We start from the raw sequence: 25199 nt of genomic DNA, 5'->3' as shown, positions 1-25199 counted from the left end.
GATCGAGCATATGAAGATCCCTTTCTTCATTCTCTTATTGCCCTACTAATTCCAATGGCTGAAGAATTTACCGCCGAAGATTTTTGCACAGGACTTTTTGATGAATTTCTCTTTGCTAGACTCACAAGAGACAATGTTACGCGACACATGCTAAAGTTATTGTGGTACATCCATCTCAAATTACCAGCTGCGCGTCTCCAAACACTTCTCAAGGCACTCCAGCCATCCTCTCAGCACCATGAAAACGTACACAAATTATATGACAATCTATAAACACGGATTGGGCTGGCAATTCAGGAAAATATCGCGTCAGAGACTATAGATATTGACTATGATTCACCTCTAAAAAGTGTTCCTACGCCAAAGCCTCATTATCTTTAGTTTTTTTTTATGATGAATTTTTCTATTTCTTTCAGTTTGCCACATAATTTACCGAGTTGTTTTATGTGTATCTTAAATTTTGATAAAAACATTTAGTGAATCTAGTTATAGAGAAAATTTGTCATTCCAATCAACATAACCCGTTTGTGAATTATAGTAGGCTATGCATTAGTGAAAAAACAATATTTCTGTAAAGTTTATAGCGTTCATAGCTCTTCTCTCAAAAGAAAATGTCGCAAAAATTGGAGAACTACAGTTTGATACTACAAGATGGGACCGTTCTTCATGGCGAAAGCGTTGATCAGCGTGGTGATGTAGACGGAGAATTTTTTTTTACCACAGCCATGGTGGCTTATCCGGATCAGAATCTGAATCCGGTCTGAATTTTAGTTGAAATGACTAATCCACCGAAGTTTGTGGGCACCGGATTGGAAGAACTGAAAGTTCCTGGACAAGCTTATCTTCGTGATGCACTCCCTTCTTGTACAGACCCCCTAAAAGCCATTGAGAATTTTCAATTAGAAAATGGTGAGTAAATGTGACGCACTCTTATATTGTATTATTAAAGACTTGTGGCAGTTTTGTTATCCTTCTGAATCCTAAATGACATAATACAAATCAGGACAATAAAATTGTAGTAATATAGAATAAAATGATTTTTTAGGCATCCTATTACCATCTCTTCGCCCAATGTTACCTCTACTTGACCTTCATGGAGTACGGCGGCTGGATTTTCATACGTCGGTTTTGGAGGAGCTCCGTGAGAAATTAATTGCTGAAATAAATAAACTTGGAGCAAAGGAAGGATGAGAAATAATTTTCGATAAACTTCTTAAAGAAAGCTTTCCTGTCGTAAGAGTGCGTGCGCTAAGTAAAAAGGCAAATTTGGAGAGATAATCAATCACTTTTTGGAGACGAAGTATCACCACTTTTATCGCAATATATACGAGAAAAAGAGCATATCCTGTTTGATCATATGAACCTTAACAACCTGTTCTTTACGCCATCTCCTAAGGTGAGTTTATTAAAAAAAAAAACTAGTAAGAAAATAATATTGTTTTACATTAAAATGCAGTTACGACGCCAGGGAGAAGTGGTCCAGAAACTAGCTAATATGATCGGGAACAATGTTAAATTGTATGATATGGTGCTCCAATTTTTGCGTACATTATTTCTGCATACCAGAAACGTGCATTACTGCACTCTAAGGGCAGAATTACTGATGGCACTACACGATCTTGAGGTTCAAGATATTATTTCCGTAGATCCATGTCACAAGTTCACATGGTGTTTGGATGCATGTATACGTGAGAAAAATGTTGATATCAAGCGATCACGGGAGCTACAAGGTTTCTTAGACAATATTAAGAGAGGTCAAGAACAAGTACTTGGGGATCTATCAATGACCTTATGTGATCCCTATTCCATCAACTTCTTAGCAACATCTGCAATCAAAATTCTACAGCACCTTATTAACAATGAGGGTTTGGCCAGAGATAATACCATTTTAATTCTCTTACTGAGAATCCTTGCCCTAGGACTTAGTGCATGGGTCATGATCGATTCCCAGGAATTTAAGGAGCCAAAATTAGATAGCCAGGTTGTGACAAAATTCTTACCAGCTCTCATGTCTCTGATAGTGGATGATCAGGTAAAAAATAATTGAGCCTTTTAATTTCATATATGTATATAAAATTCTTAATAATATTATTAATGTTTATTGTATTACTAGGTACGACATTTAACAGCTCGTCTTCCCCCAGACGAGCGCGAAAGTGCTATTACAACAATTGAACACTCTGGTCCAGCTCCAGATGCTGTGGAAGCGTATATACAAGAGAGTACAGTGGCATCTATATTAGGTATGTACTATACATTGCACACTGCTCGTCAGAAAGATCGGGTTGGCATTTTACGTGTCTTGACTATTCTTGCATGTTGTAAGGATGATCGAGCATATGAAGATCCCTTTCTTCATTCTCTTATTGCCCTACTAATTCCAATGGCTGAAGAATAAAAGGGATAGATGCCAGAGGGAATGGCTTTATACGAATTGTAACTGAGGAAACATACAAGAAATTGGACAATGAAGGTACCACCAGCTTCCTCTTCAGTGTTGAGAAGAATCGGCATGATGCCCTCTCGAAAAACTCCTACCAATTGGGGAATTCAAGCTTCAAGAGGATCAAATTGACTCCTCAGTAACAATGTAAAGTTTTACTACCAGCAGTGGATGGAGGAGCAAGCACAGAGTCTCATTGATGCCACAACAGCAGCTTTCAAGGCCGGAAAAATTGTCCAGAATCCCTTTGCACAGCCCCCACCAAAGGGGGTAGCCATCCCGCCGCCCAACACCCTTGCACCGCCTCCGCGGCAGGGCATGATGACTGGAATTCCGGGAATGCCTCAGATTTTATCTGTAAATTCCAACTTTATTTTCTGTTCAATAAAAGAAAACATCCGGATGCTTATCTAAGAAGGTGGGTTTTTTTAGATACCTTTGCGCCACTTTTCGCAGGTCTTGGTCTCGGTCATGGGCTTGCCCGCTACCCCACAGGTTCCAATTCCTACCCTCCCATTGACATTGTCCGGAGACGCAAAGATGCTCTTTGGAATGCCAGCTGATCCAGATTTCTTGGCGCTTTTTGTCGTAAAAGCCAACCATTTGTTCTTCTCCGTCTCACGCTCAGCTTCCAATTCCTTAAATCTCTGTTGCTTTTTCAGTTTCTTCTTGCTGAACTCTTCTTCAGCAGGTCAGCAAGATGCGGACTTGGAGTCTCCAATGTGTAGGAATTCGACCTCACGATCCTCTGCACAGGTGCCATCCTCTTCAACTCCTTCTCCGGAGGCGACATGGGCACACTCCCATACCCAGAAATCCTCCTACGCTCCACCAAAGGCACAGAAATGGACAGAGAATGAACAGGAGCTCAGAATTACAAGCCAGTAACCAGTGACATTTAAAATAGAAGAAGAAGAAGAAAGAACGCCTATTCGCTTTACGCCTATTGGCTTGTAGGAATCTTTTCTAACCTAAAAAATAATCAGTGCAAATAACGCGACTTTTCACAAGTTTTTCCGAGTTTCCTGAAGAAAGAGTGTTTGTCTTGGTCTGAAAATTATGGACCAGGAAGTAAAGAATCACCTGGCAATGGATGTTTTGGTGAATAACGAGAAGGTAAGGTGTTTTCCACATTTTTCAAGTGCGGTTTTGGCAAACATTTTGTCCTTTAGGTGAATGTGGATCAGTTGTCCGGGAAGCTCAATCTTCCTCTGCAAAAGTGCTCCTTGAAGCTGGAAGATTGACTCAAGAGCTGCCTGGCTAAGGAGTTGGAGAAAATATCTCGGGAATTTATGATAAAAGGGATAGATGCCAGAGGGAATGGCTTTATACGAATTGTAACTGAGGAAACATACAAGAAATTGGACAAGGAAGGTACCACCAGCTTCCTCTTCAGTGTTGAGAAGAATCGGCATGATGCCCTCTCGAAAAACTCCTACCAATTGGGGAATTCAAGCTTCAAGAGGATCAAATTGACTCCTCAGTAACAATGTAAAGTTCTACTACCAGAAGTGGATGGAGGAGCAAGCACAGGATGGGAAGGGCAAGGCATGGATCTATCCGGTCGCCACTGTGGAAGGGTGGTGGTGTCAGTCATGGACCACGGTCACCCACGAGCCACTTCTATATGCTGCCCTATTTTACGAGGGTCATGGGACTTACATCAACGCTGTCTGTAAAGTTGGCCCAGAATGACTTGTTTGTGGTGGAAAATCTCGATATTCCCGTAGAGGATCCGAAGTTTGTGCAGGAACTGATAGATGCTCGGACTTGGGGACCGTCAGTGCTGATAGTTGATGAGTAAGTTTATAGCTGTGGTATGTTCCCAAGGAATTTCTGGAGACCCTTTTACTTTTCCAGGAGTGATATTTTCCCTTACAACATCACTGCAGCCACAGAACAAATTCCTCATGTTACTATGATGCCCCTGTACGGGCTGAATGTCTACTCTATGTTGAAATATCACACCCTGGTTCTCACGAAGGACGCTGTCCGGAAACTCGAAGAAAGAATTCTCTACCAGTTCAATCGATCGGACAGCAGGGAACTCGTGAAGAAATTCCGCGTTAGTCAGTGAAAAACATTTTAAAAGGGCAACAGAATTTAATAAAGTAGCTTTCCAGAGACAAATGTAATCGTTTTAACTCCGCGGGTCTCTCTCCTTGGTCAACTTCTCCCGGATTGACCATCGCAGGTCCAGGTGCTTATTTTGTCCAGGAATATTGTCTTTGAAGCTGTCCCACTCTTTCTGATACTTCGAATGCATGGTTACGGGATCACTTTTTGTTTTTGGTCGCGTGACTTTCGGGCGAATCCCTGGAAAACAAATTCCTGGTTACCATGTCTCCTTGGCCTTTGACCCTATTTCCCACTGCCCTATATTTCACCTTCTCTGCAGAAAAATACTTACACATCTTGCTTCTCGAATTAACTGATTCCGGACGCGATGGCTGAAGATTTTCACTCTGAACTTCGTCCTTCTTTCTTTCCGGACGATGCACTTTGGCCAAGAAGCTCAATGTTGGTGCTCTATACAGCAGCCCCTGACGATGCTTCTGGGCACATGAGCACTTTGTGGATTTGCATATTTTGCACTGAAGGGTGTCGTATTTAATTAATTTCTTCAAATCTGCGGCAAAAAGAGGAAAATTCAAAAGGATTGAGGTTATGAATATCTTTTAGATTTTCACAAGTTTTTCCGAGTTTCCTGAAGAAAGAGTGTTTGTCTTGGTCTGAAAATTATGGACCAGGAAGTAAAGAATCACCTGGCAATGGATGTTTTGGTGAATAACGAGAAGGTAAGGTGTTTTCCACATTTTTCAAGTGCGGTTTTGGCAAACATTTTGTCCTTTAGGTGAATGTGGATCAGTTGTCCGGGAAGCTCAATCTTCCTCTGCAAAAGTGCTCCTTGAAGCTGGAAGATTGGAAGAAGTCCTCAGACATTCCATGGACATGTCCTCGGACATTCCATGGACATGTCCATGGAATGTCCGACATGTCCATGGACATGTCCATGGAATTTCCGAGGACATGTCCATGGAATGTCCGAGGACATGTCCATGGAATGTCCGACATGTCCATGGACATGTCCATGGAATTTCCGAGGACATGTCCATGGACATGTCGCCATCCTCTTCAACTCCTTCTCCGGAGGCGACATGGGCACACTCCCATACCCAGAAATCCTCCTACGCTCCACCAAAGGCACAGAAATGGACAGAGAATGAACAGGAGCTCAGAATTACAAGCCAGTAACCAGTGACATTTAAAATAGATGAAGAAGAAGAAAGAACGCCTATTCGCTTTACGCCTATTGGCTTGTAGGAATCTTTTCTAACCTAAAAAATAATCAGTGCAAATAACGCGACTTTTCACAAGTTTTTCCGAGTTTCCTGAAGAAAGAGTGTTTGTGTTGGTCTGAAAATTATGGACCAGGAAGTAAAGAATCACCTGGCAATGGATGTTTTGGTGAATAACGAGAAGGTAAGGTGTTTTCCACATTTTTCAAGTGCGGTTTTGGCAAACATTTTGTCCTTTAGGTGAATGTGGATCAGTTGTCCGGGAAGCTCAATCTTCCTCTGCAAAAGTGCTCCTTGAAGCTGTAAGATTGACTCAAGAGCTGCCTGGCTAAGGAGTTGGAGAAAATATCTCGGGAATTTATGATAAAAGGGATAGATGCCAGAGGGAATGGCTTTATACGAATTGTAACTGAGGAAACATACAAGAAATTGGACAATGAAGGTACCACCAGCTTCCTCTTCAGTGTTGAGAAGAATCGGCATGATGCCCTCTCGAAAAACTCCTACCAATTGGGGAATTCAAGCTTCAAGAGGATCAAATTGACTCCTCAGTAACAATGTAAAGTTTTACTACCAGAAGTGGATGGAGGAGCAAGCACAGAGTCTCATTGATGCCACAACAGCAGCTTTCAAGGCCGGAAAAATTGTCCAGAATCCCTTTGCACAGCCCCCACCAAAGGGGGTAGCCATCCCGCCGCCCAACACCCTTGCACCGCCTCCGCGGCAGGGCATGATGACTGGAATTCCGGGAATGCCTCAGATTTTATCTGTAAATTCCAACTTTATTTTCTGTTCAATAAAAGAAAACATCCGGATGCTTATCTAAGAAGGTGGGTTTTTTTTAGATACCTTTGCGCCACTTTTCGCAGGTCTTGGTCTCGGTCATGGGCTTGCCCGCTACCCCACAGGTTCCAATTCCTACCCTCCCATTGACATTGTCCGGAGACGCAAAGATGCTCTTTGGAATGCCAGCTGATCCAGATTTCTTGGCGCTTTTTGTCGTAAAAGCCAACCATTTGTTCTTCTCCGTCTCACGCTCAGCTTCCAATTCCTTAAATCTCTGTTGCTTTTTCAGTTTCTTCTTGCTGAACTCTTCTTCAGCAGGTCAGCAAGATGCGGACTTGGAGTCTCCAATGTGTAGGAATTCGACCTCACGATCCTCTGCACAGGTGCCATCCTCTTCAACTCCTTCTCCGGAGGCGACATGGGCACACTCCCATACCCAGAAATCCTCCTACGCTCCACCAAAGGCACAGAAATGGACAGAGAATGAACAGGAGCTCAGAATTACAAGCCAGTAACCAGTGACATTTAAAATAGAAGAAGAAGAAGAAAGAACGCCTATTCGCTTTACGCCTATTGGCTTGTAGGAATCTTTTCTAACCTAAAAAATAATCAGTGCAAATAACGCGACTTTTCACAAGTTTTTCCGAGTTTCCTGAAGAAAGAGTGTTTGTGTTGGTCTGAAAATTATGGACCAGGAAGTAAAGAATCACCTGGCAATGGATGTTTTGGTGAATAACGAGAAGGTAAGGTGTTTTCCACATTTTTCAAGTGCGGTTTTGGCAAACATTTTGTCCTTTAGGTGAATGTGGATCAGTTGTCCGGGAAGCTCAATCTTCCTCTGCAAAAGTGCTCCTTGAAGCTGTAAGATTGACTCAAGAGCTGCCTGGCTAAGGAGTTGGAGAAAATATCTCGGGAATTTATGATAAAAGGGATAGATGCCAGAGGGAATGGCTTTATACGAATTGTAACTGAGGAAACATACAAGAAATTGGACAAGGAAGGTACCACCAGCTTCCTCTTCAGTGTTGAGAAGAATCGGCATGATGCCCTCTCGAAAAACTCCTACCAATTGGGGAATTCAAGCTTCAAGAGGATCAAATTGACTCCTCAGTAACAATGTAAAGTTCTACTACCAGAAGTGGATGGAGGAGCAAGCACAGGATGGGAAGGGCAAGGCATGGATCTATCCGGTCGCCACTGTGGAAGGGTGGTGGTGTCAGTCATGGACCACGGTCACCCACGAGCCACTTCTATATGCTGCCCTATTTTACGAGGGTCATGGGACTTACATCAACGCTGTCTGTAAAGTTGGCCCAGAATGACTTGTTTGTGGTGGAAAATCTCGATATTCCCGTAGAGGATCCGAAGTTTGTGCAGGAACTGATAGATGCTCGGACTTGGGGACCGTCAGTGCTGATAGTTGATGAGTAAGTTTATAGCTGTGGTATGTTCCCAAGGAATTTCTGGAGACCCTTTTACTTTTCCAGGAGTGATATTTTCCCTTACAACATCACTGCAGCCACAGAACAAATTCCTCATGTTACTATGATGCCCCTGTACGGGCTGAATGTCTACTCTATGTTGAAATATCACACCCTGGTTCTCACGAAGGACGCTGTCCGGAAACTCGAAGAAAGAATTCTCTACCAGTTCAATCGATCGGACAGCAGGGAACTCGTGAAGAAATTCCGCGTTAGTCAGTGAAAAACATTTTAAAAGGGCAACAGAATTTAATAAAGTAGCTTTCCAGAGACAAATGTAATCGTTTTAACTCCGCGGGTCTCTCTCCTTGGTCAACTTCTCCCGGATTGACCATCGCAGGTCCAGGTGCTTATTTTGTCCAGGAATATTGTCTTTGAAGCTGTCCCACTCTTTCTGATACTTCGAATGCATGGTTACGGGATCACTTTTTGTTTTTGGTCGCGTGACTTTCGGGCGAATCCCTGGAAAACAAATTCCTGGTTACCATGTCTCCTTGGCCTTTGACCCTATTTCCCACTGCCCTATATTTCACCTTCTCTGCAGAAAAATACTTACACATCTTGCTTCTCGAATTAACTGATTCCGGACGCGATGGCTGAAGATTTTCACTCTGAACTTCGTCCTTCTTTCTTTCCGGACGATGCACTTTGGCCAAGAAGCTCAATGTTGGTGCTCTATACAGCAGCCCCTGACGATGCTTCTGGGCACATGAGCACTTTGTGGATTTGCATATTTTGCACTGAAGGGTGTCGTATTTAATTAATTTCTTCAAATCTGCGGCAAAAAGAGGAAAATTCAAAAGGATTGAGGTTATGAATATCTTTTAGATTTTCACAAGTTTTTCCGAGTTTCCTGAAGAAAGAGTGTTTGTCTTGGTCTGAAAATTATGGACCAGGAAGTAAAGAATCACCTGGCAATGGATGTTTTGGTGAATAACGAGAAGGTAAGGTGTTTTCCACATTTTTCAAGTGCGGTTTTGGCAAACATTTTGTCCTTTAGGTGAATGTGGATCAGTTGTCCGGGAAGCTCAATCTTCCTCTGCAAAAGTGCTCCTTGAAGCTGGAAGATTGGAAGAAGTCCTCAGACATTCCATGGACATGTCCATGGAATTTCCGAGGACATGTCCATGGAATGTCCGAGGACATGTCCATGGAATGTCCGACATGTCCATGGACATGTCCATGGAATTTCCGAGGACATGTCGCCATCCTCTTCAACTCCTTCTCCGGAGGCGACATGGGCACACTCCCATACCCAGAAATCCTCCTACGCTCCACCAAAGGCACAGAAATGGACAGAGAATGAACAGGAGCTCAGAATTACAAGCCAGTAACCAGTGACATTTAAAATAGATGAAGAAGAAGAAAGAACGCCTATTCGCTTTACGCCTATTGGCTTGTAGGAATCTTTTCTAACCTAAAAAACAATCAGTGCAAATAACGCGACTTTTCACAAGTTTTTCCGAGTTTCCTGAAGAAAGAGTGTTTGTGTTGGTCTGAAAATTATGGACCAGGAAGTAAAGAATCACCTGGCAATGGATGTTTTGGTGAATAACGAGAAGGTAAGGTGTTTTCCACATTTTTCAAGTGCGGTTTTGGCAAACATTTTGTCCTTTAGGTGAATGTGGATCAGTTGTCCGGGAAGCTCAATCTTCCTCTGCAAAAGTGCTCCTTGAAGCTGTAAGATTGACTCAAGAGCTGCCTGGCTAAGGAGTTGGAGAAAATATCTCGGGAATTTATGATAAAAGGGATAGATGCCAGAGGGAATGGCTTTATACGAATTGTAACTGAGGAAACATACAAGAAATTGGACAATGAAGGTACCACCAGCTTCCTCTTCAGTGTTGAGAAGAATCGGCATGATGCCCTCTCGAAAAACTCCTACCAATTGGGGAATTCAAGCTTCAAGAGGATCAAATTGACTCCTCAGTAACAATGTAAAGTTCTACTACCAGAAGTGGATGGAGGAGCAAGCACAGGATGGGAAGGGCAAGGCATGGATCTATCCGGTCGCCACTGTGGAAGGGTGGTGGTGTCAGTCATGGACCACGGTCACCCACGAGCCACTTCTATATGCTGCCCTATTTTACGAGGGTCATGGGACTTACATCAACGCTGTCTGTAAAGTTGGCCCAGAATGACTTGTTTGTGGTGGAAAATCTCGATATTCCCGTAGAGGATCCGAAGTTTGTGCAGGAACTGATAGATGCTCGGACTTGGGGACCGTCAGTGCTGATAGTTGATGAGTAAGTTTATAGCTGTGGTATGTTCCCAAGGAATTTCTGGAGACCCTTTTACTTTTCCAGGAGTGATATTTTCCCTTACAACATCACTGCAGCCACAGAACAAATTCCTCATGTTACTATGATGCCCCTGTACGGGCTGAATGTCTACTCTATGTTGAAATATCACACCCTGGTTCTCACGAAGGACGCTGTCCGGAAACTCGAAGAAAGAATTCTCTACCAGTTCAATCGATCGGACAGCAGGGAACTCGTGAAGAAATTCCGCGTTAGTCAGTGAAAAACATTTTAAAAGGGCAACAGAATTTAATAAAGTAGCTTTCCAGAGACAAATGTAATCGTTTTAACTCCGCGGGTCTCTCTCCTTGGTCAACTTCTCCCGGATTGACCATCGCAGGTCCAGGTGCTTATTTTGTCCAGGAATATTGTCTTTGAAGCTGTCCCACTCTTTCTGATACTTCGAATGCATGGTTACGGGATCACTTTTTGTTTTTGGTCGCGTGACTTTCGGGCGAATCCCTGGAAAACAAATTCCTGGTTACCATGTCTCCTTGGCCTTTGACCCTATTTCCCACTGCCCTATATTTCACCTTCTCTGCAGAAAAATACTTACACATCTTGCTTCTCGAATTAACTGATTCCGGACGCGATGGCTGAAGATTTTCACTCTGAACTTCGTCCTTCTTTCTTTCCGGACGATGCACTTTGGCCAAGAAGCTCAATGTTGGTGCTCTATACAGCAGCCCCTGACGATGCTTCTGGGCACATGAGCACTTTGTGGATTTGCATATTTTGCACTGAAGGGTGTCGTATTTAATTAATTTCTTCAAATCTGCGGCAAAAAGAGGAAAATTCAAAAGGATTGAGGTTATGAATATCTTTTAGATTTTCACAAGTTTTTCCGAGTTTCCTGAAGAAAGAGTGTTTGTCTTGGTCTGAAAATTATGGACCAGGAAGTAAAGAATCACCTGGCAATGGATGTTTTGGTGAATAACGAGAAGGTAAGGTGTTTTCCACATTTTTCAAGTGCGGTTTTGGCAAACATTTTGTCCTTTAGGTGAATGTGGATCAGTTGTCCGGGAAGCTCAATCTTCCTCTGCAAAAGTGCTCCTTGAAGCTGGAAGATTGGAAGAAGTCCTCAGACATTCCATGGACATGTCCTCGGACATTCCATGGACATGTCCATGGAATGTCCGACATGTCCATGGACATGTCCATGGAATTTCCGAGGACATGTCCATGGAATGTCCGAGGACATGTCCATGGAATGTCCGACATGTCCATGGACATGTCCATGGAATTTCCGAGGACATGTCCATGGACATGTCGCCATCCTCTTCAACTCCTTCTCCGGAGGCGACATGGGCACACTCCCATACCCAGAAATCCTCCTACGCTCCACCAAAGGCACAGAAATGGACAGAGAATGAACAGGAGCTCAGAATTACAAGCCAGTAACCAGTGACATTTAAAATAGATGAAGAAGAAGAAAGAACGCCTATTCGCTTTACGCCTATTGGCTTGTAGGAATCTTTTCTAACCTAAAAAACAATCAGTGCAAATAACGCGACTTTTCACAAGTTTTTCCGAGTTTCCTGAAGAAAGAGTGTTTGTCTTGGTCTGAAAATTATGGACCAGGAAGTAAAGAATCACCTGGCAATGGATGTTTTGGTGAATAACGAGAAGGTAAGGTGTTTTCCACATTTTTCAAGTGCGGTTTTGGCAAACATTTTGTCCTTTAGGTGAATGTGGATCAGTTGTCCGGGAAGCTCAATCTTCCTCTGCAAAAGTGCTCCTTGAAGCTGTAAGATTGACTCAAGAGCTGCCTGGCTAAGGAGTTGGAGAAAATATCTCGGGAATTTATGATAAAAGGGATAGATGCCAGAGGGAATGGCTTTATACGAATTGTAACTGAGGAAACATACAAGAAATTGGACAAGGAAGGTACCACCAGCTTCCTCTTCAGTGTTGAGAAGAATCGGCATGATGCCCTCTCGAAAAACTCCTACCAATTGGGGAATTCAAGCTTCAAGAGGATCAAATTGACTCCTCAGTAACAATGTAAAGTTCTACTACCAGAAGTGGATGGAGGAGCAAGCACAGGATGGGAAGGGCAAGGCATGGATCTATCCGGTCGCCACTGTGGAAGGGTGGTGGTGTCAGTCATGGACCACGGTCACCCACGAGCCACTTCTATATGCTGCCCTATTTTACGAGGGTCATGGGACTTACATCAACGCTGTCTGTAAAGTTGGCCCAGAATGACTTGTTTGTGGTGGAAAATCTCGATATTCCCGTAGAGGATCCGAAGTTTGTGCAGGAACTGATAGATGCTCGGACTTGGGGACCGTCAGTGCTGATAGTTGATGAGTAAGTTTATAGCTGTGGTATGTTCCCAAGGAATTTCTGGAGACCCTTTTACTTTTCCAGGAGTGATATTTTCCCTTACAACATCACTGCAGCCACAGAACAAATTCCTCATGTTACTATGATGCCCCTGTACGGGCTGAATGTCTACTCTATGTTGAAATATCACACCCTGGTTCTCACGAAGGACGCTGTCCGGAAACTCGAAGAAAGAATTCTCTACCAGTTCAATCGATCGGACAGCAGGGAACTCGTGAAGAAATTCCGCGTTAGTCAGTGAAAAACATTTTAAAAGGGCAACAGAATTTAATAAAGTAGCTTTCCAGAGACAAATGTAATCGTTTTAACTCCGCGGGTCTCTCTCCTTGGTCAACTTCTCCCGGATTGACCATCGCAGGTCCAGGTGCTTATTTTGTCCAGGAATATTGTCTTTGAAGCTGTCCCACTCTTTCTGATACTTCGAATGCATGGTTACGGGATCACTTTTTGTTTTTGGTCGCGTGACTTTCGGGCGAATCCCTGGAAAACAAATTCCTGGTTACCATGTCTCCTTGGCCTTTGACCCTATTTCCCACTGCCCTATATTTCACCTTCTCTGCAGTAAAAATACTTACACATCTTGCTTCTCGAATTAACTGATTCCGGACGCGATGGCTGAAGATTTTCACTCTGAACTTCGTCCTTCTTTCTTTCCGGACGATGCACTTTGGCCAAGAAGCTCAATGTTGGTGCTCTATATAGCAGCCCCTGACGATGCTTCTGGGCACATGAGCACTTTGTGGATTTGCATATTTTGCACTGAAGGGTGTCGTATTTAATTAATTTCTTCAAATCTGCGGCAAAAAGAGGAAAATTCAAAAGGATTGAGGTTATGAATATCTTTTAGATTTTCACAAGTTTTTCCGATTTTCCTGAAGAAAGAGTGTTTGTGTTGGTCTGAAAATTATGGACCAGGAAGTAAAGAATCACCTGGCAATGGATGTTTTGGTGAATAACGAGAAGGTAAGGTGTTTTCCACATTTTTCAAGTGCGGTTTTGGCAAACATTTTGTCCTTTAAGTGAATGTGGATCAGTTGTCCGGGAAGCTCAATCTTCCTCTGCAAAAGTGCTCCTTGAAGCTGGAAGATTGGAAGAAGTCCTCAGACATTCCATGGACATGTCCTCGGACATTCCATGGACATGTCCATGGAATGTCCGACATGTCCATGGACATGTCCATGGAATTTCCGAGGACATGTCCATGGAATGTCCGAGGACATGTCCATGGAATGTCCGACATGTCCATGGACATGTCCATGGAATTTCCGAGGACATGTCCATGGACATGTCAGAAATGGACAGAGAATGAACAGGAGCTCAGAATTACAAGCCAGTAACCAGTGACATTTAAAATAGATGAAGAAGAAGAAAGAACGCCTATTCGCTTTACGCCTATTGGCTTGTAGGAATCTTTTCTAACCTAAAAAACAATCAGTGCAAATAACGCGACTTTTCACAAGTTTTTCCGAGTTTCCTGAAGAAAGAGTGTTTGTCTTGGTCTGAAAATTATGGACCAGGAAGTAAAGAATCACCTGGCAATGGATGTTTTGGTGAATAACGAGAAGGTAAGGTGTTTTCCACATTTTTCAAGTGCGGTTTTGGCAAACATTTTGTCCTTTAGGTGAATGTGGATCAGTTGTCCGGGAAGCTCAATCTTCCTCTGCAAAAGTGCTCCTTGAAGCTGTAAGATTGACTCAAGAGCTGCCTGGCTAAGGAGTTGGAGAAAATATCTCGGGAATTTATGATAAAAGGGATAGATGCCAGAGGGAATGGCTTTATACGAATTGTAACTGAGGAAACATACAAGAAATTGGACAAGGAAGGTACCACCAGCTTCCTCTTCAGTGTTGAGAAGAATCGGCATGATGCCCTCTCGAAAAACTCCTACCAATTGGGGAATTCAAGCTTCAAGAGGATCAAATTGACTCCTCAGTAACAATGTAAAGTTCTACTACCAGAAGTGGATGGAGGAGCAAGCACAGGATGGGAAGGGCAAGGCATGGATCTATCCGGTCGCCACTGTGGAAGGGTGGTGGTGTCAGTCATGGACCACGGTCACCCACGAGCCACTTCTATATGCTGCCCTATTTTACGAGGGTCATGGGACTTACATCAACGCTGTCTGTAAAGTTGGCCCAGAATGACTTGTTTGTGGTGGAAAATCTCGATATTCCCGTAGAGGATCCGAAGTTTGTGCAGGAACTGATAGATGCTCGGACTTGGGGACCGTCAGTGCTGATAGTTGATGAGTAAGTTTATAGCTGTGGTATGTTCCCAAGGAATTTCTGGAGACCCTTTTACTTTTCCAGGAGTGATATTTTCCCTTACAACATCACTGCAGCCACAGAACAAATTCCTCATGTTACTATGATGCCCCTGTACGGGCTGAATGTCTACTCTATGTTGAAATATCACACCCTGGTTCTCACGAAGGACGCTGTCCGGAAACTCGAAGAAAGAATTCTCTACCAGTTCAATCGATCGGACAGCAGGGAACTCGTGAAGAAATTCCGCGTTAGTCAGTGAAAAACATTTTAAAAGGGCAACAGAATTTAATAAAGTAGTTTTCCAGAGACAAATGTAATCGTTTTAACTCCGCGGGTCTCTCTCCTTGGTCAACTTCTCCCGGATTGACCATCGCAGGTCCAGGTGCTTATTTTGTCCAGGAATATTGTCTTTGAAGCTGTCCCACTCTTTCTGATACTTCGAATGCATGGTTACGGGATCACTTTTTGTTTTTGGTCGCGTGACTTTCGGGCGAATCCCTGGAAAACAAATTCCTGGTTACCATGTCTCCTTGGCCTTTGACCCTATTTCCCACTGCCCTATATTTCACCTTCTCTGCAGAAAAATACTTACACATCTTGCTTCTCGAATTAACTGATTCCGGACGCGATGGCTGAAGATTTTCACTCTGAACTTCGTCCTTCTTTCTTTCCGGACGATGCACTTTGGCCAAGAAGCTCAATGTTGGTGCTCTATACAGCAGCCCCTGACGATGCTTCTGGGCACATGAGCACTTTGTGGATTTGCATATTTTGCACTGAAGGGTGTCGTATTTAATTAATTTCTTCAAATCTGCGGCAAAAAGAGGAAAATTCAAAAGGATTGAGGTTATGAATATCTTTTAGATTTTCACAAGTTTTTCCGAGTTTCCTGAAGAAAGAGTGTTTGTCTTGGTCTGAAAATTATGGACCAGGAAGTAAAGAATCACCTGGCAATGGATGTTTTGGTGAATAACGAGAAGGTAAGGTGTTTTCCACATTTTTCAAGTGCGGTTTTGGCAAACATTTTGTCCTTTAGGTGAATGTGGATCAGTTGTCCGGGAAGCTCAATCTTCCTCTGCAAAAGTGCTCCTTGAAGCTGGAAGATTGGAAGAAGTCCTCAGACATTCCATGGACATGTCCTCGGACATTCCATGGACATGTCCATGGAATGTCCGACATGTCCATGGACATGTCCATGGAATTTCCGAGGACATGTCCATGGAATGTCCGAGGACATGTCCATGGAATGTCCGACATGTCCATGGACATGTCCATGGAATTTCCGAGGACATGTCCATGGACATGTCGCCATCCTCTTCAACTCCTTCTCCGGAGGCGACATGGGCACACTCCCATACCCAGAAATCCTCCTACGCTCCACCAAAGGCACAGAAATGGACAGAGAATGAACAGGAGCTCAGAATTACAAGCCAGTAACCAGTGACATTTAAAATAGATGAAGAAGAAGAAAGAACGCCTATTCGCTTTACGCCTATTGGCTTGTAGGAATCTTTTCTAACCTAAAAAACAATCAGTGCAAATAACGCGACTTTTCACAAGTTTTTCCGAGTTTCCTGAAGAAAGAGTGTTTGTGTTGGTCTGAAAATTATGGACCAGGAAGTAAAGAATCACCTGGCAATGGATGTTTTGGTGAATAACGAGAAGGTAAGGTGTTTTCCACATTTTTCAAGTGCGGTTTTGGCAAACATTTTGTCCTTTAGGTGAATGTGGATCAGTTGTCCGGGAAGCTCAATCTTCCTCTGCAAAAGTGCTCCTTGAAGCTGTAAGATTGACTCAAGAGCTGCCTGGCTAAGGAGTTGGAGAAAATATCTCGGGAATTTATGATAAAAGGGATAGATGCCAGAGGGAATGGCTTTATACGAATTGTAACTGAGGAAACATACAAGAAATTGGACAATGAAGGTACCACCAGCTTCCTCTTCAGTGTTGAGAAGAATCGGCATGATGCCCTCTCGAAAAACTCCTACCAATTGGGGAATTCAAGCTTCAAGAGGATCAAATTGACTCCTCAGTAACAATGTAAAGTTTTACTACCAGAAGTGGATGGAGGAGCAAGCACAGAGTCTCATTGATGCCACAACAGCAGCTTTCAAGGCCGGAAAAATTGTCCAGAATCCCTTTGCACAGCCCCCACCAAAGGGGGTAGCCATCCCGCCGCCCAACACCCTTGCACCGCCTCCGCGGCAGGGCATGATGACTGGAATTCCGGGAATGCCTCAGATTTTATCTGTAAATTCCAACTTTATTTTCTGTTCAATAAAAGAAAACATCCGGATGCTTATCTAAGAAGGTGGGTTTTTTTAGATACCTTTGCGCCACTTTTCGCAGGTCTTGGTCTCGGTCATGGGCTTGCCCGCTACCCCACAGGTTCCAATTCCTACCCTCCCATTGACATTGTCCGGAGACGCAAAGATGCTCTTTGGAATGCCAGCTGATCCAGATTTCTTGGCGCTTTTTGTCGTAAAAGCCAACCATTTGTTCTTCTCCGTCTCACGCTCAGCTTCCAATTCCTTAAATCTCTGTTGCTTTTTCAGTTTTTTCTTGCTGAACTCTTCTTCAGCAGGTCAGCAAGATGCGGACTTGGAGTCTCCAATGTGTAGGAATTCGACCTCACGATCCTCTGCACAGGTCCCATCCTCTTCAACTCCTTCTCCGGAGGCGACATGGGCACACTCCCATACCCAGAAATCCTCCTACGCTCCACCAAAGGCACAGAAATGGACAGAGAATGAACAGGAGCTCAGAATTACAAGCCAGTAACCAGTGACATTTAAAATAGAAGAAGAAGAAGAAAGAACGCCTATTCGCTTTACGCCTATTGGCTTGTAGGAATCTTTTCTAACCTAAAAAATAATCAGTGCAAATAACGCGACTTTTCACAAGTTTTTCCGAGTTTCCTGAAGAAAGAGTGTTTGTCTTGGTCTGAAAATTATGGACCAGGAAGTAAAGAATCACCTGGCAATGGATGTTTTGGTGAATAACGAGAAGGTAAGGTGTTTTCCACATTTTTCAAGTGCGGTTTTGGCAAACATTTTGTCCTTTAGGTGAATGTGGATCAGTTGTCCGGGAAGCTCAATCTTCCTCTGCAAAAGTGCTCCTTGAAGCTGTAAGATTGACTCAAGAGCTGCCTGGCTAAGGAGTTGGAGAAAATATCTCGGGAATTTATGATAAAAGGGATAGATGCCAGAGGGAATGGCTTTATACGAATTGTAACTGAGGAAACATACAAGAAATTGGACAAGGAAGGTACCACCAGCTTCCTCTTCAGTGTTGAGAAGAATCGGCATGATGCCCTCTCGAAAAACTCCTACCAATTGGGGAATTCAAGCTTCAAGAGGATCAAATTGACACCTCAGTAACAATGTAAAGTTCTACTACCAGAAGTGGATGGAGGAGCAAGCACAGGATGGGAAGGGCAAGGCATGGATCTATCCGGTCGCCACTGTGGAAGGGTGGTGGTGTCAGTCATGGACCACGGTCACCCACGAGCCACTTCTATATGCTGCCCTATTTTACGAGGGTCATGGGACTTACATCAACGCTGTCTGTAAAGTTGGCCCAGAATGACTTGTTTGTGGTGGAAAATCTCGATATTCCCGTAGAGGATCCGAAGTTTGTGCAGGAACTGATAGATGCTCGGACTTGGGGACCGTCAGTGCTGATAGTTGATGAGTAAGTTTATAGCTGTGGTATGTTCCCAAGGAATTTCTGGAGACCCTTTTACTTTTCCAGGAGTGATATTTTCCCTTACAACATCACTGCAGCCACAGAACAAATTCCTCATGTTACTATGATGCCCCTGTACGGGCTGAATGTCTACTCTATGTTGAAATATCACACCCTGGTTCTCACGAAGGACGCTGTCCGGAAACTCGAAGAAAGAATTCTCTACCAGTTCAATCGATCGGACAGCAGGGAACTCGTGAAGAAATTCCGCGTTAGTCAGTGAAAAACATTTTAAAAGGGCAACAGAATTTAATAAAGTAGCTTTCCAGAGACAAATGTAATCGTTTTAACTCCGCGGGTCTCTCTCCTTGGTCAACTTCTCCCGGATTGACCATCGCAGGTCCAGGTGCTTATTTTGTCCAGGAATATTGTCTTTGAAGCTGTCCCACTCTTTCTGATACTTCGAATGCATGGTTACGGGATCACTTTTTGTTTTTGGTCGCGTGACTTTCGGGCGAATCCCTGGAAAACAAATTCCTGGTTACCATGTCTCCTTGGCCTTTGACCCTATTTCCCACTGCCCTATATTTCACCTTCTCTGCAGAAAAATACTTACACATCTTGCTTCTCGAATTAACTGATTCCGGACGCGATGGCTGAAGATTTTCACTCTGAACTTCGTCCTTCTTTCTTTCCGGACGATGCACTTTGGCCAAGAAGCTCAATGTTGGTGCTCTATACAGCAGCCCCTGACGATGCTTCTGGGCACATGAGCACTTTGTGGATTTGCATATTTTGCACTGAAGGGTGTCGTATTTAATTAATTTCTTCAAATCTGCGGCAAAAAGAGGAAAATTCAAAAGGATTGAGGTTATGAATATCTTTTAGATTTTCACAAGTTTTTCCGAGTTTCCTGAAGAAAGAGTGTTTGTCTTGGTCTGAAAATTATGGACCAGGAAGTAAAGAATCACCTGGCAATGGATGTTTTGGTGAATAACGAGAAGGTAAGGTGTTTTCCACATTTTTCAAGTGCGGTTTTGGCAAACATTTTGTCCTTTAGGTGAATGTGGATCAGTTGTCCGGGAAGCTCAATCTTCCTCTGCAAAAGTGCTCCTTGAAGCTGGAAGATTGGAAGAAGTCCTCAGACATTCCATGGACATGTCCTCGGACATTCCATGGACATGTCCATGGAATGTCCGAGGACATGTCCATGGAATGTCCGACATGTCCATGGACATGTCCATGGAATTTCCGAGGACATGTCCATGGAATGTCCGAGGACATGTCCATGGAATGTCCGACATGTCCATGGACATGTCCATGGAATTTCCGAGGACATGTCCATGGACATGTCGCCATCCTCTTCAACTCCTTCTCCGGAGGCGACATGGGCACACTCCCATACCCAGAAATCCTCCTACGCTCCACCAAAGGCACAGAAATGGACAGAGAATGAACAGGAGCTCAGAATTACAAGCCAGTAACCAGTGACATTTAAAATAGATGAAGAAGAAGAAAGAACGCCTATTCGCTTTACGCCTATTGGCTTGTAGGAATCTTTTCTAACCTAAAAAACAATCAGTGCAAATAACGCGACTTTTCACAAGTTTTTCCGAGTTTCCTGAAGAAAGAGTGTTTGTGTTGGTCTGAAAATTATGGACCAGGAAGTAAAGAATCACCTGGCAATGGATGTTTTGGTGAATAACGAGAAGGTAAGGTGTTTTCCACATTTTTCAAGTGCGGTTTTGGCAAACATTTTGTCCTTTAGGTGAATGTGGATCAGTTGTCCGGGAAGCTCAATCTTCCTCTGCAAAAGTGCTCCTTGAAGCTGTAAGATTGACTCAAGAGCTGCCTGGCTAAGGAGTTGGAGAAAATATCTCGGGAATTTATGATAAAAGGGATAGATGCCAGAGGGAATGGCTTTATACGAATTGTAACTGAGGAAACATACAAGAAATTGGACAATGAAGGTACCACCAGCTTCCTCTTCAGTGTTGAGAAGAATCGGCATGATGCCCTCTCGAAAAACTCCTACCAATTGGGGAATTCAAGCTTCAAGAGGATCAAATTGACTCCTCAGTAACAATGTAAAGTTTTACTACCAGAAGTGGATGGAGGAGCAAGCACAGGATGGGAAGGGCAAGGCATGGATCTATCCGGTCGCCACTGTGGAAGGGTGGTGGTGTCAGTCATGGACCACGGTCACCCACGAGCCACTTCTATATGCTGCCCTATTTTACGAGGGTCATGGGAAGATGCTCGGACTTGGGGACCGTCAGTGCTGATAGTTGATGAGTAAGTTTATAGCTGTGGTATGTTCCCAAGGAATTTCTGGAGACCCTTTTACTTTTCCAGGAGCGATATTTTCCCTTACAACATCACTGCAGCCACAGAACAAATTCCTCATGTTACTATGATGCCCCTGTACGGGCTGAATGTCTACTCTATGTTGAAATATCACACCCTGGTTCTCACGAAGGACGCTGTCCGGAAACTCGAAGAAAGAATTCTCTACCAGTTCAATCGATCGGACAGCAGGGAACTCGTGAAGAAATTCCGCGTTAGTCAGTGAAAAACATTTTAAAAGGGCAACAGAATTTAATAAAGTAGCTTTCCAGAGACAAATGTAATCGTTTTAACTCCGCGGGTCTTTCTCCTTGGTCAACTTCTCCCGGATTGACCATCGCAGGTCCAGGTGCTTATTTTGTCCAGGAATATTGTCTTTGAAGCTGTCCCACTCTTGCTGATACTTCGAATGCATGGTTACGGGATCACTTTTTGTTTTTGGTCGCGTGACTTTCGGGCGAATCCCTGGAAAACAAATTCCTGGTTACCATGTCTCCTTGGCCTTTGACCCTATTTCCCACTGCCCTATATTTCACCTTCTCTGCAGTAAAATACTTACACATCTTGCTTCTCGAATTAACTGATTCCGGACGCGATGGCTGAAGATTTTCACTCTGAACTTCGTCCTTCTTTCTTTCCGGACGATGCACTTTGGCCAAGAAGCTCAATGTTGGTGCTCTATATAGCAGCCCCTGACGATGCTTCTGGGCACATGAGCACTTTGTGGATTTGCATATTTTGCACTGAAGGGTGTCGTATTTAATTAATTTCTTCAAATCTGCGGCAAAAAGAGGAAAATTCAAAAGGATTGAGGTTATGAATATCTTTTAGATTTTCACAAGTTTTTCCGATTTTCCTGAAGAAAGAGTGTTTGTGTTGGTCTGAAAATTATGGACCAGGAAGTAAAGAATCACCTGGCAATGGATGTTTTGGTGAATAACGAGAAGGTAAGGTGTTTTCCACATTTTTCAAGTGCGGTTTTGGCAAACATTTTGTCCTTTAAGTGAATGTGGATCAGTTGTCCGGGAAGCTCAATCTTCCTCTGCAAAAGTGCTCCTTGAAGCTGGAAGATTGCATGGGCACACTCCCATACCCAGAAATCCTCCTACGCTCCACCAAAGGCACAGAAATGGACAGAGAATGAACAGGAGCTCAGAATTACAAGCCAGTAACCAGTGACATTTAAAATAGATGAAGAAGAAGAAAGAACGCCTATTCGCTTTACGCCTATTGGCTTGTAGGAATCTTTTCTAACCTAAAAAACAATCAGTGCAAATAACGCGACTTTTCACAAGTTTTTCCGAGTTTCCTGAAGAAAGAGTGTTTGTCTTGGTCTGAAAATTATGGACCAGGAAGTAAAGAATCACCTGGCAATGGATGTTTTGGTGAATAACGAGAAGGTAAGGTGTTTTCCACATTTTTCAAGTGCGGTTTTGGCAAACATTTTGTCCTTTAGGTGAATGTGGATCAGTTGTCCGGGAAGCTCAATCTTCCTCTGCAAAAGTGCTCCTTGAAGCTGTAAGATTGACTCAAGAGCTGCCTGGCTAAGGAGTTGGAGAAAATATCTCGGGAATAGATGCTCGGACTTGGGGACCGTCAGTGCTGATAGTTGATGAGTAAGTTTATAGCTGTGGTATGTTCCCAAGGAATTTCTGGAGACCCTTTTACTTTTCCAGGAGCGATATTTTCCCTTACAACATCACTGCAGCCACAGAACAAATTCCTCATGTTACTATGATGCCCCTGTACGGGCTGAATGTCTACTCTATGTTGAAATATCACACCCTGGTTCTCACGAAGGACGCTGTCCGGAAACTCGAAGAAAGAATTCTCTACCAGTTCAATCGATCGGACAGCAGGGAACTCGTGAAGAAATTCCGCGTTAGTCAGTGAAAAACATTTTAAAAGGGCAACAGAATTTAATAAAGTAGCTTTCCAGAGACAAATGTAATCGTTTTAACTCCGCGGGTCTTTCTCCTTGGTCAACTTCTCCCGGATTGACCATCGCAGGTCCAGGTGCTTATTTTGTCCAGGAATATTGTCTTTGAAGCTGTCCCACTCTTGCTGATACTTCGAATGCATGGTTACGGGATCACTTTTTGTTTTTGGTCGCGTGACTTTCGGGCGAATCCCTGGAAAACAAATTCCTGGTTACCATGTCTCCTTGGCCTTTGACCCTATTTCCCACTGCCCTATATTTCACCTTCTCTGCAGTAAAATACTTACACATCTTGCTTCTCGAATTAACTGATTCCGGACGCGATGGCTGAAGATTTTCACTCTGAACTTCGTCCTTCTTTCTTTCCGGACGATGCACTTTGGCCAAGAAGCTCAATGTTGGTGCTCTATATAGCAGCCCCTGACGATGCTTCTGGGCACATGAGCACTTTGTGGATTTGCATATTTTGCACTGAAGGGTGTCGTATTTAATTAATTTCTTCAAATCTGCGGCAAAAAGAGGAAAATTCAAAAGGATTGAGGTTATGAATATCTTTTAGATTTTCACAAGTTTTTCCGATTTTCCTGAAGAAAGAGTGTTTGTGTTGGTCTGAAAATTATGGACCAGGAAGTAAAGAATCACCTGGCAATGGATGTTTTGGTGAATAACGAGAAGGTAAGGTGTTTTCCACATTTTTCAAGTGCGGTTTTGGCAAACATTTTGTCCTTTAAGTGAATGTGGATCAGTTGTCCGGGAAGCTCAATCTTCCTCTGCAAAAGTGCTCCTTGAAGCTGGAAGATTGAACGCCTATTCGCTTTACGCCTATTGGCTTGTAGGAATCTTTTCTAACCTAAAAAACAATCAGTGCAAATAACGCGACTTTTCACAAGTTTTTCCGAGTTTCCTGAAGAAAGAGTGTTTGTCTTGGTCTGAAAATTATGGACCAGGAAGTAAAGAATCACCTGGCAATGGATGTTTTGGTGAATAACGAGAAGGTAAGGTGTTTTCCACATTTTTCAAGTGCGGTTTTGGCAAACATTTTGTCCTTTAGGTGAATGTGGATCAGTTGTCCGGGAAGCTCAATCTTCCTCTGCAAAAGTGCTCCTTGAAGCTGTAAGATTGACTCAAGAGCTGCCTGGCTAAGGAGTTGGAGAAAATATCTCGGGAATTTATGATAAAAGGGATAGATGCCAGAGGGAATGGCTTTATACGAATTGTAACTGAGGAAACATACAAGAAATTGGACAAGGAAGGTACCACCAGCTTCCTCTTCAGTGTTGAGAAGAATCGGCATGATGCCCTCTCGAAAAACTCCTACCAATTGGGGAATTCAAGCTTCAAGAGGATCAAATTGACTCCTCAGTAACAATGTAAAGTTCTACTACCAGAAGTGGATGGAGGAGCAAGCACAGGATGGGAAGGGCAAGGCATGGATCTATCCGGTCGCCACTGTGGAAGGGTGGTGGTGTCAGTCATGGACCACGGTCACCCACGAGCCACTTCTATATGCTGCCCTATTTTACGAGGGTCATGGGACTTACATCAACGCTGTCTGTAAAGTTGGCCCAGAATGACTTGTTTGTGGTGGAAAATCTCGATATTCCCGTAGAGGATCCGAAGTTTGTGCAGGAACTGATAGATGCTCGGACTTGGGGACCGTCAGTGCTGATAGTTGATGAGTAAGTTTATAGCTGTGGTATGTTCCCAAGGAATTTCTGGAGACCCTTTTACTTTTCCAGGAGTGATATTTTCCCTTACAACATCACTGCAGCCACAGAACAAATTCCTCATGTTACTATGATGCCCCTGTACGGGCTGAATGTCTACTCTATGTTGAAATATCACACCCTGGTTCTCACGAAGGACGCTGTCCGGAAACTCGAAGAAAGAATTCTCTACCAGTTCAATCGATCGGACAGCAGGGAACTCGTGAAGAAATTCCGCGTTAGTCAGTGAAAAACATTTTAAAAGGGCAACAGAATTTAATAAAGTAGTTTTCCAGAGACAAATGTAATCGTTTTAACTCCGCGGGTCTCTCTCCTTGGTCAACTTCTCCCGGATTGACCATCGCAGGTCCAGGTGCTTATTTTGTCCAGGAATATTGTCTTTGAAGCTGTCCCACTCTTTCTGATACTTCGAATGCATGGTTACGGGATCACTTTTTGTTTTTGGTCGCGTGACTTTCGGGCGAATCCCTGGAAAACAAATTCCTGGTTACCATGTCTCCTTGGCCTTTGACCCTATTTCCCACTGCCCTATATTTCACCTTCTCTGCAGAAAAATACTTACACATCTTGCTTCT

At 43.5% G+C, this 25199-nt stretch overlaps 8 protein-coding genes and 3 long non-coding RNA genes across 13 annotated transcripts; 8 read left to right on the top strand and 3 right to left on the bottom strand.

Moving 5' to 3' along the window:
- The first annotated feature begins 6 nt into the window (after positions 1-6).
- LOC129809067 (negative elongation factor B-like) lies at positions 7-6571 on the top strand. Its single transcript, XM_055858922.1, has 6 exons — positions 7-909; positions 1046-1396; positions 1457-2032; positions 2114-2243; positions 2327-3559; positions 3616-6571. Exons 2-5 carry the CDS (start codon positions 1358-1360, stop codon positions 2329-2331), a joined length of 750 nt encoding a protein of 249 aa, XP_055714897.1. The 5' UTR covers positions 7-909; positions 1046-1357; the 3' UTR covers positions 2332-3559; positions 3616-6571.
- On the top strand, positions 3978-4520 carry LOC129809066 (39S ribosomal protein L4, mitochondrial-like). The gene is made up of 2 exons (XM_055858921.1): positions 3978-4243; positions 4304-4520. The coding sequence occupies exons 1-2, from the start codon at positions 3978-3980 to the stop codon at positions 4518-4520; spliced, it is 483 nt and encodes a 160-aa protein (XP_055714896.1).
- A 1118-nt stretch (positions 6572-7689) lies between the features above and the next one.
- On the top strand, positions 7690-8285 carry LOC129809069 (39S ribosomal protein L4, mitochondrial-like). Its single transcript, XM_055858923.1, has 2 exons — positions 7690-7955; positions 8016-8285. Exons 1-2 carry the CDS (start codon positions 7690-7692, stop codon positions 8230-8232), a joined length of 483 nt encoding a protein of 160 aa, XP_055714898.1. The 3' UTR covers positions 8233-8285.
- A 1704-nt stretch (positions 8286-9989) lies between these two features.
- LOC129809070 (39S ribosomal protein L4, mitochondrial-like) lies at positions 9990-10585 on the top strand. Its single transcript, XM_055858924.1, has 2 exons — positions 9990-10255; positions 10316-10585. Exons 1-2 carry the CDS (start codon positions 9990-9992, stop codon positions 10530-10532), a joined length of 483 nt encoding a protein of 160 aa, XP_055714899.1. The 3' UTR covers positions 10533-10585.
- A 1771-nt stretch (positions 10586-12356) lies between these two features.
- LOC129809074 (39S ribosomal protein L4, mitochondrial-like) lies at positions 12357-12952 on the top strand. Its single transcript, XM_055858929.1, has 2 exons — positions 12357-12622; positions 12683-12952. The coding sequence occupies exons 1-2, from the start codon at positions 12357-12359 to the stop codon at positions 12897-12899; spliced, it is 483 nt and encodes a 160-aa protein (XP_055714904.1). The 3' UTR covers positions 12900-12952.
- A 997-nt stretch (positions 12953-13949) lies between these two features.
- Positions 13950-17235, top strand: LOC129809073 (39S ribosomal protein L4, mitochondrial-like). Of its 2 annotated transcripts, XR_008752537.1 has the most exons (4): positions 13950-14223; positions 14280-14907; positions 14968-16590; positions 16647-17235. XR_008752537.1 is itself a non-coding variant. In XM_055858928.1 (3 exons), exons 2-3 carry the CDS (start codon positions 14642-14644, stop codon positions 15182-15184), a joined length of 483 nt encoding a protein of 160 aa, XP_055714903.1. In that variant the 5' UTR covers positions 13950-14223; positions 14280-14641; the 3' UTR covers positions 15185-17235. The 2 variants fall into 2 exon arrangements, 1 of the variants encoding a protein (XP_055714903.1); XM_055858928.1 differs by having other exon boundaries at positions 14968-17235.
- A 1117-nt stretch (positions 17236-18352) lies between these two features.
- LOC129809071 (39S ribosomal protein L4, mitochondrial-like) lies at positions 18353-18948 on the top strand. The gene is made up of 2 exons (XM_055858925.1): positions 18353-18618; positions 18679-18948. The coding sequence occupies exons 1-2, from the start codon at positions 18353-18355 to the stop codon at positions 18893-18895; spliced, it is 483 nt and encodes a 160-aa protein (XP_055714900.1). The 3' UTR covers positions 18896-18948.
- A 2242-nt stretch (positions 18949-21190) lies between these two features.
- Positions 21191-22150, bottom strand: LOC129809076 (uncharacterized). 2 transcript variants are annotated; one of them, XR_008752539.1, is made up of 4 exons: positions 22052-22150; positions 21873-22021; positions 21518-21736; positions 21191-21423 (listed from the first exon to the last, which is right to left on the bottom strand). It is a non-coding gene; the product is annotated as an uncharacterized LOC129809076 (long non-coding RNA). The 2 variants fall into 2 exon arrangements; XR_008752540.1 differs by having other exon boundaries at positions 21873-22014; positions 22052-22115.
- Positions 22151-22857: 707 nt separating this feature from the next.
- Positions 22858-23657, bottom strand: LOC129809075 (uncharacterized). The gene is made up of 3 exons (XR_008752538.1): positions 23540-23657; positions 23185-23403; positions 22858-23090 (listed from the first exon to the last, which is right to left on the bottom strand). It is a non-coding gene; the product is annotated as an uncharacterized LOC129809075 (long non-coding RNA).
- A 47-nt stretch (positions 23658-23704) lies between these two features.
- On the top strand, positions 23705-24906 carry LOC129809072 (39S ribosomal protein L4, mitochondrial-like). Its single transcript, XM_055858927.1, has 3 exons — positions 23705-23892; positions 23949-24576; positions 24637-24906. Exons 2-3 carry the CDS (start codon positions 24311-24313, stop codon positions 24851-24853), a joined length of 483 nt encoding a protein of 160 aa, XP_055714902.1. The 5' UTR covers positions 23705-23892; positions 23949-24310; the 3' UTR covers positions 24854-24906.
- Positions 24729-25198, bottom strand: LOC129809077 (uncharacterized). Its single transcript, XR_008752541.1, has 2 exons — positions 25164-25198; positions 24729-25092 (listed from the first exon to the last, which is right to left on the bottom strand). It is a non-coding gene; the product is annotated as an uncharacterized LOC129809077 (long non-coding RNA).
- Position 25199: the final 1 nt, after the last annotated feature.

Source organism: Phlebotomus papatasi, unplaced genomic scaffold, assembly GCF_024763615.1.
Source record: "Phlebotomus papatasi isolate M1 unplaced genomic scaffold, Ppap_2.1 HiC_scaffold_304, whole genome shotgun sequence".
NCBI classification, from domain to species: Eukaryota; Metazoa; Arthropoda; class Insecta; order Diptera; family Psychodidae; genus Phlebotomus; species Phlebotomus papatasi.
The sequence above is the reverse complement of the archived record's forward strand: the minus strand, read 5'-3'. Positions and strand labels throughout refer to the sequence as shown.

Excerpts from the sequence above, each read along its gene's own strand:
- LOC129809069 (XM_055858923.1), top strand. The coding sequence starts at position 7,690 with ATGGGAAGGGCAAGGCATGGATCTATCCGGTCGCCACTGTGGAAGGGT. Across the intron at positions 7,956-8,015 it reads TCAGTGCTGATAGTTGATGA|GAGTGATATTTTCCCTTACA; the intron begins GTAAGTTTATAG and ends TTACTTTTCCAG.
- LOC129809071 (XM_055858925.1), top strand. The coding sequence starts at position 18,353 with ATGGGAAGGGCAAGGCATGGATCTATCCGGTCGCCACTGTGGAAGGGT. Across the intron at positions 18,619-18,678 it reads TCAGTGCTGATAGTTGATGA|GAGTGATATTTTCCCTTACA; the intron begins GTAAGTTTATAG and ends TTACTTTTCCAG.
- LOC129809073 (XM_055858928.1), top strand. The coding sequence starts at position 14,642 with ATGGGAAGGGCAAGGCATGGATCTATCCGGTCGCCACTGTGGAAGGGT. Across the intron at positions 14,908-14,967 it reads TCAGTGCTGATAGTTGATGA|GAGTGATATTTTCCCTTACA; the intron begins GTAAGTTTATAG and ends TTACTTTTCCAG.
- LOC129809070 (XM_055858924.1), top strand. The coding sequence starts at position 9,990 with ATGGGAAGGGCAAGGCATGGATCTATCCGGTCGCCACTGTGGAAGGGT. Across the intron at positions 10,256-10,315 it reads TCAGTGCTGATAGTTGATGA|GAGTGATATTTTCCCTTACA; the intron begins GTAAGTTTATAG and ends TTACTTTTCCAG.
- LOC129809074 (XM_055858929.1), top strand. The coding sequence starts at position 12,357 with ATGGGAAGGGCAAGGCATGGATCTATCCGGTCGCCACTGTGGAAGGGT. Across the intron at positions 12,623-12,682 it reads TCAGTGCTGATAGTTGATGA|GAGTGATATTTTCCCTTACA; the intron begins GTAAGTTTATAG and ends TTACTTTTCCAG.
- LOC129809072 (XM_055858927.1), top strand. The coding sequence starts at position 24,311 with ATGGGAAGGGCAAGGCATGGATCTATCCGGTCGCCACTGTGGAAGGGT. Across the intron at positions 24,577-24,636 it reads TCAGTGCTGATAGTTGATGA|GAGTGATATTTTCCCTTACA; the intron begins GTAAGTTTATAG and ends TTACTTTTCCAG.
- LOC129809067 (XM_055858922.1), top strand. The coding sequence starts at position 1,358 with ATGAACCTTAACAACCTGTTCTTTACGCCATCTCCTAAG. Across the intron at positions 1,397-1,456 it reads TCTTTACGCCATCTCCTAAG|TTACGACGCCAGGGAGAAGT; the intron begins GTGAGTTTATTA and ends ATTAAAATGCAG. Across the intron at positions 2,033-2,113 it reads CTCTGATAGTGGATGATCAG|GTACGACATTTAACAGCTCG; the intron begins GTAAAAAATAAT and ends TTGTATTACTAG.
- LOC129809066 (XM_055858921.1), top strand. The coding sequence starts at position 3,978 with ATGGGAAGGGCAAGGCATGGATCTATCCGGTCGCCACTGTGGAAGGGT. Across the intron at positions 4,244-4,303 it reads TCAGTGCTGATAGTTGATGA|GAGTGATATTTTCCCTTACA; the intron begins GTAAGTTTATAG and ends TTACTTTTCCAG.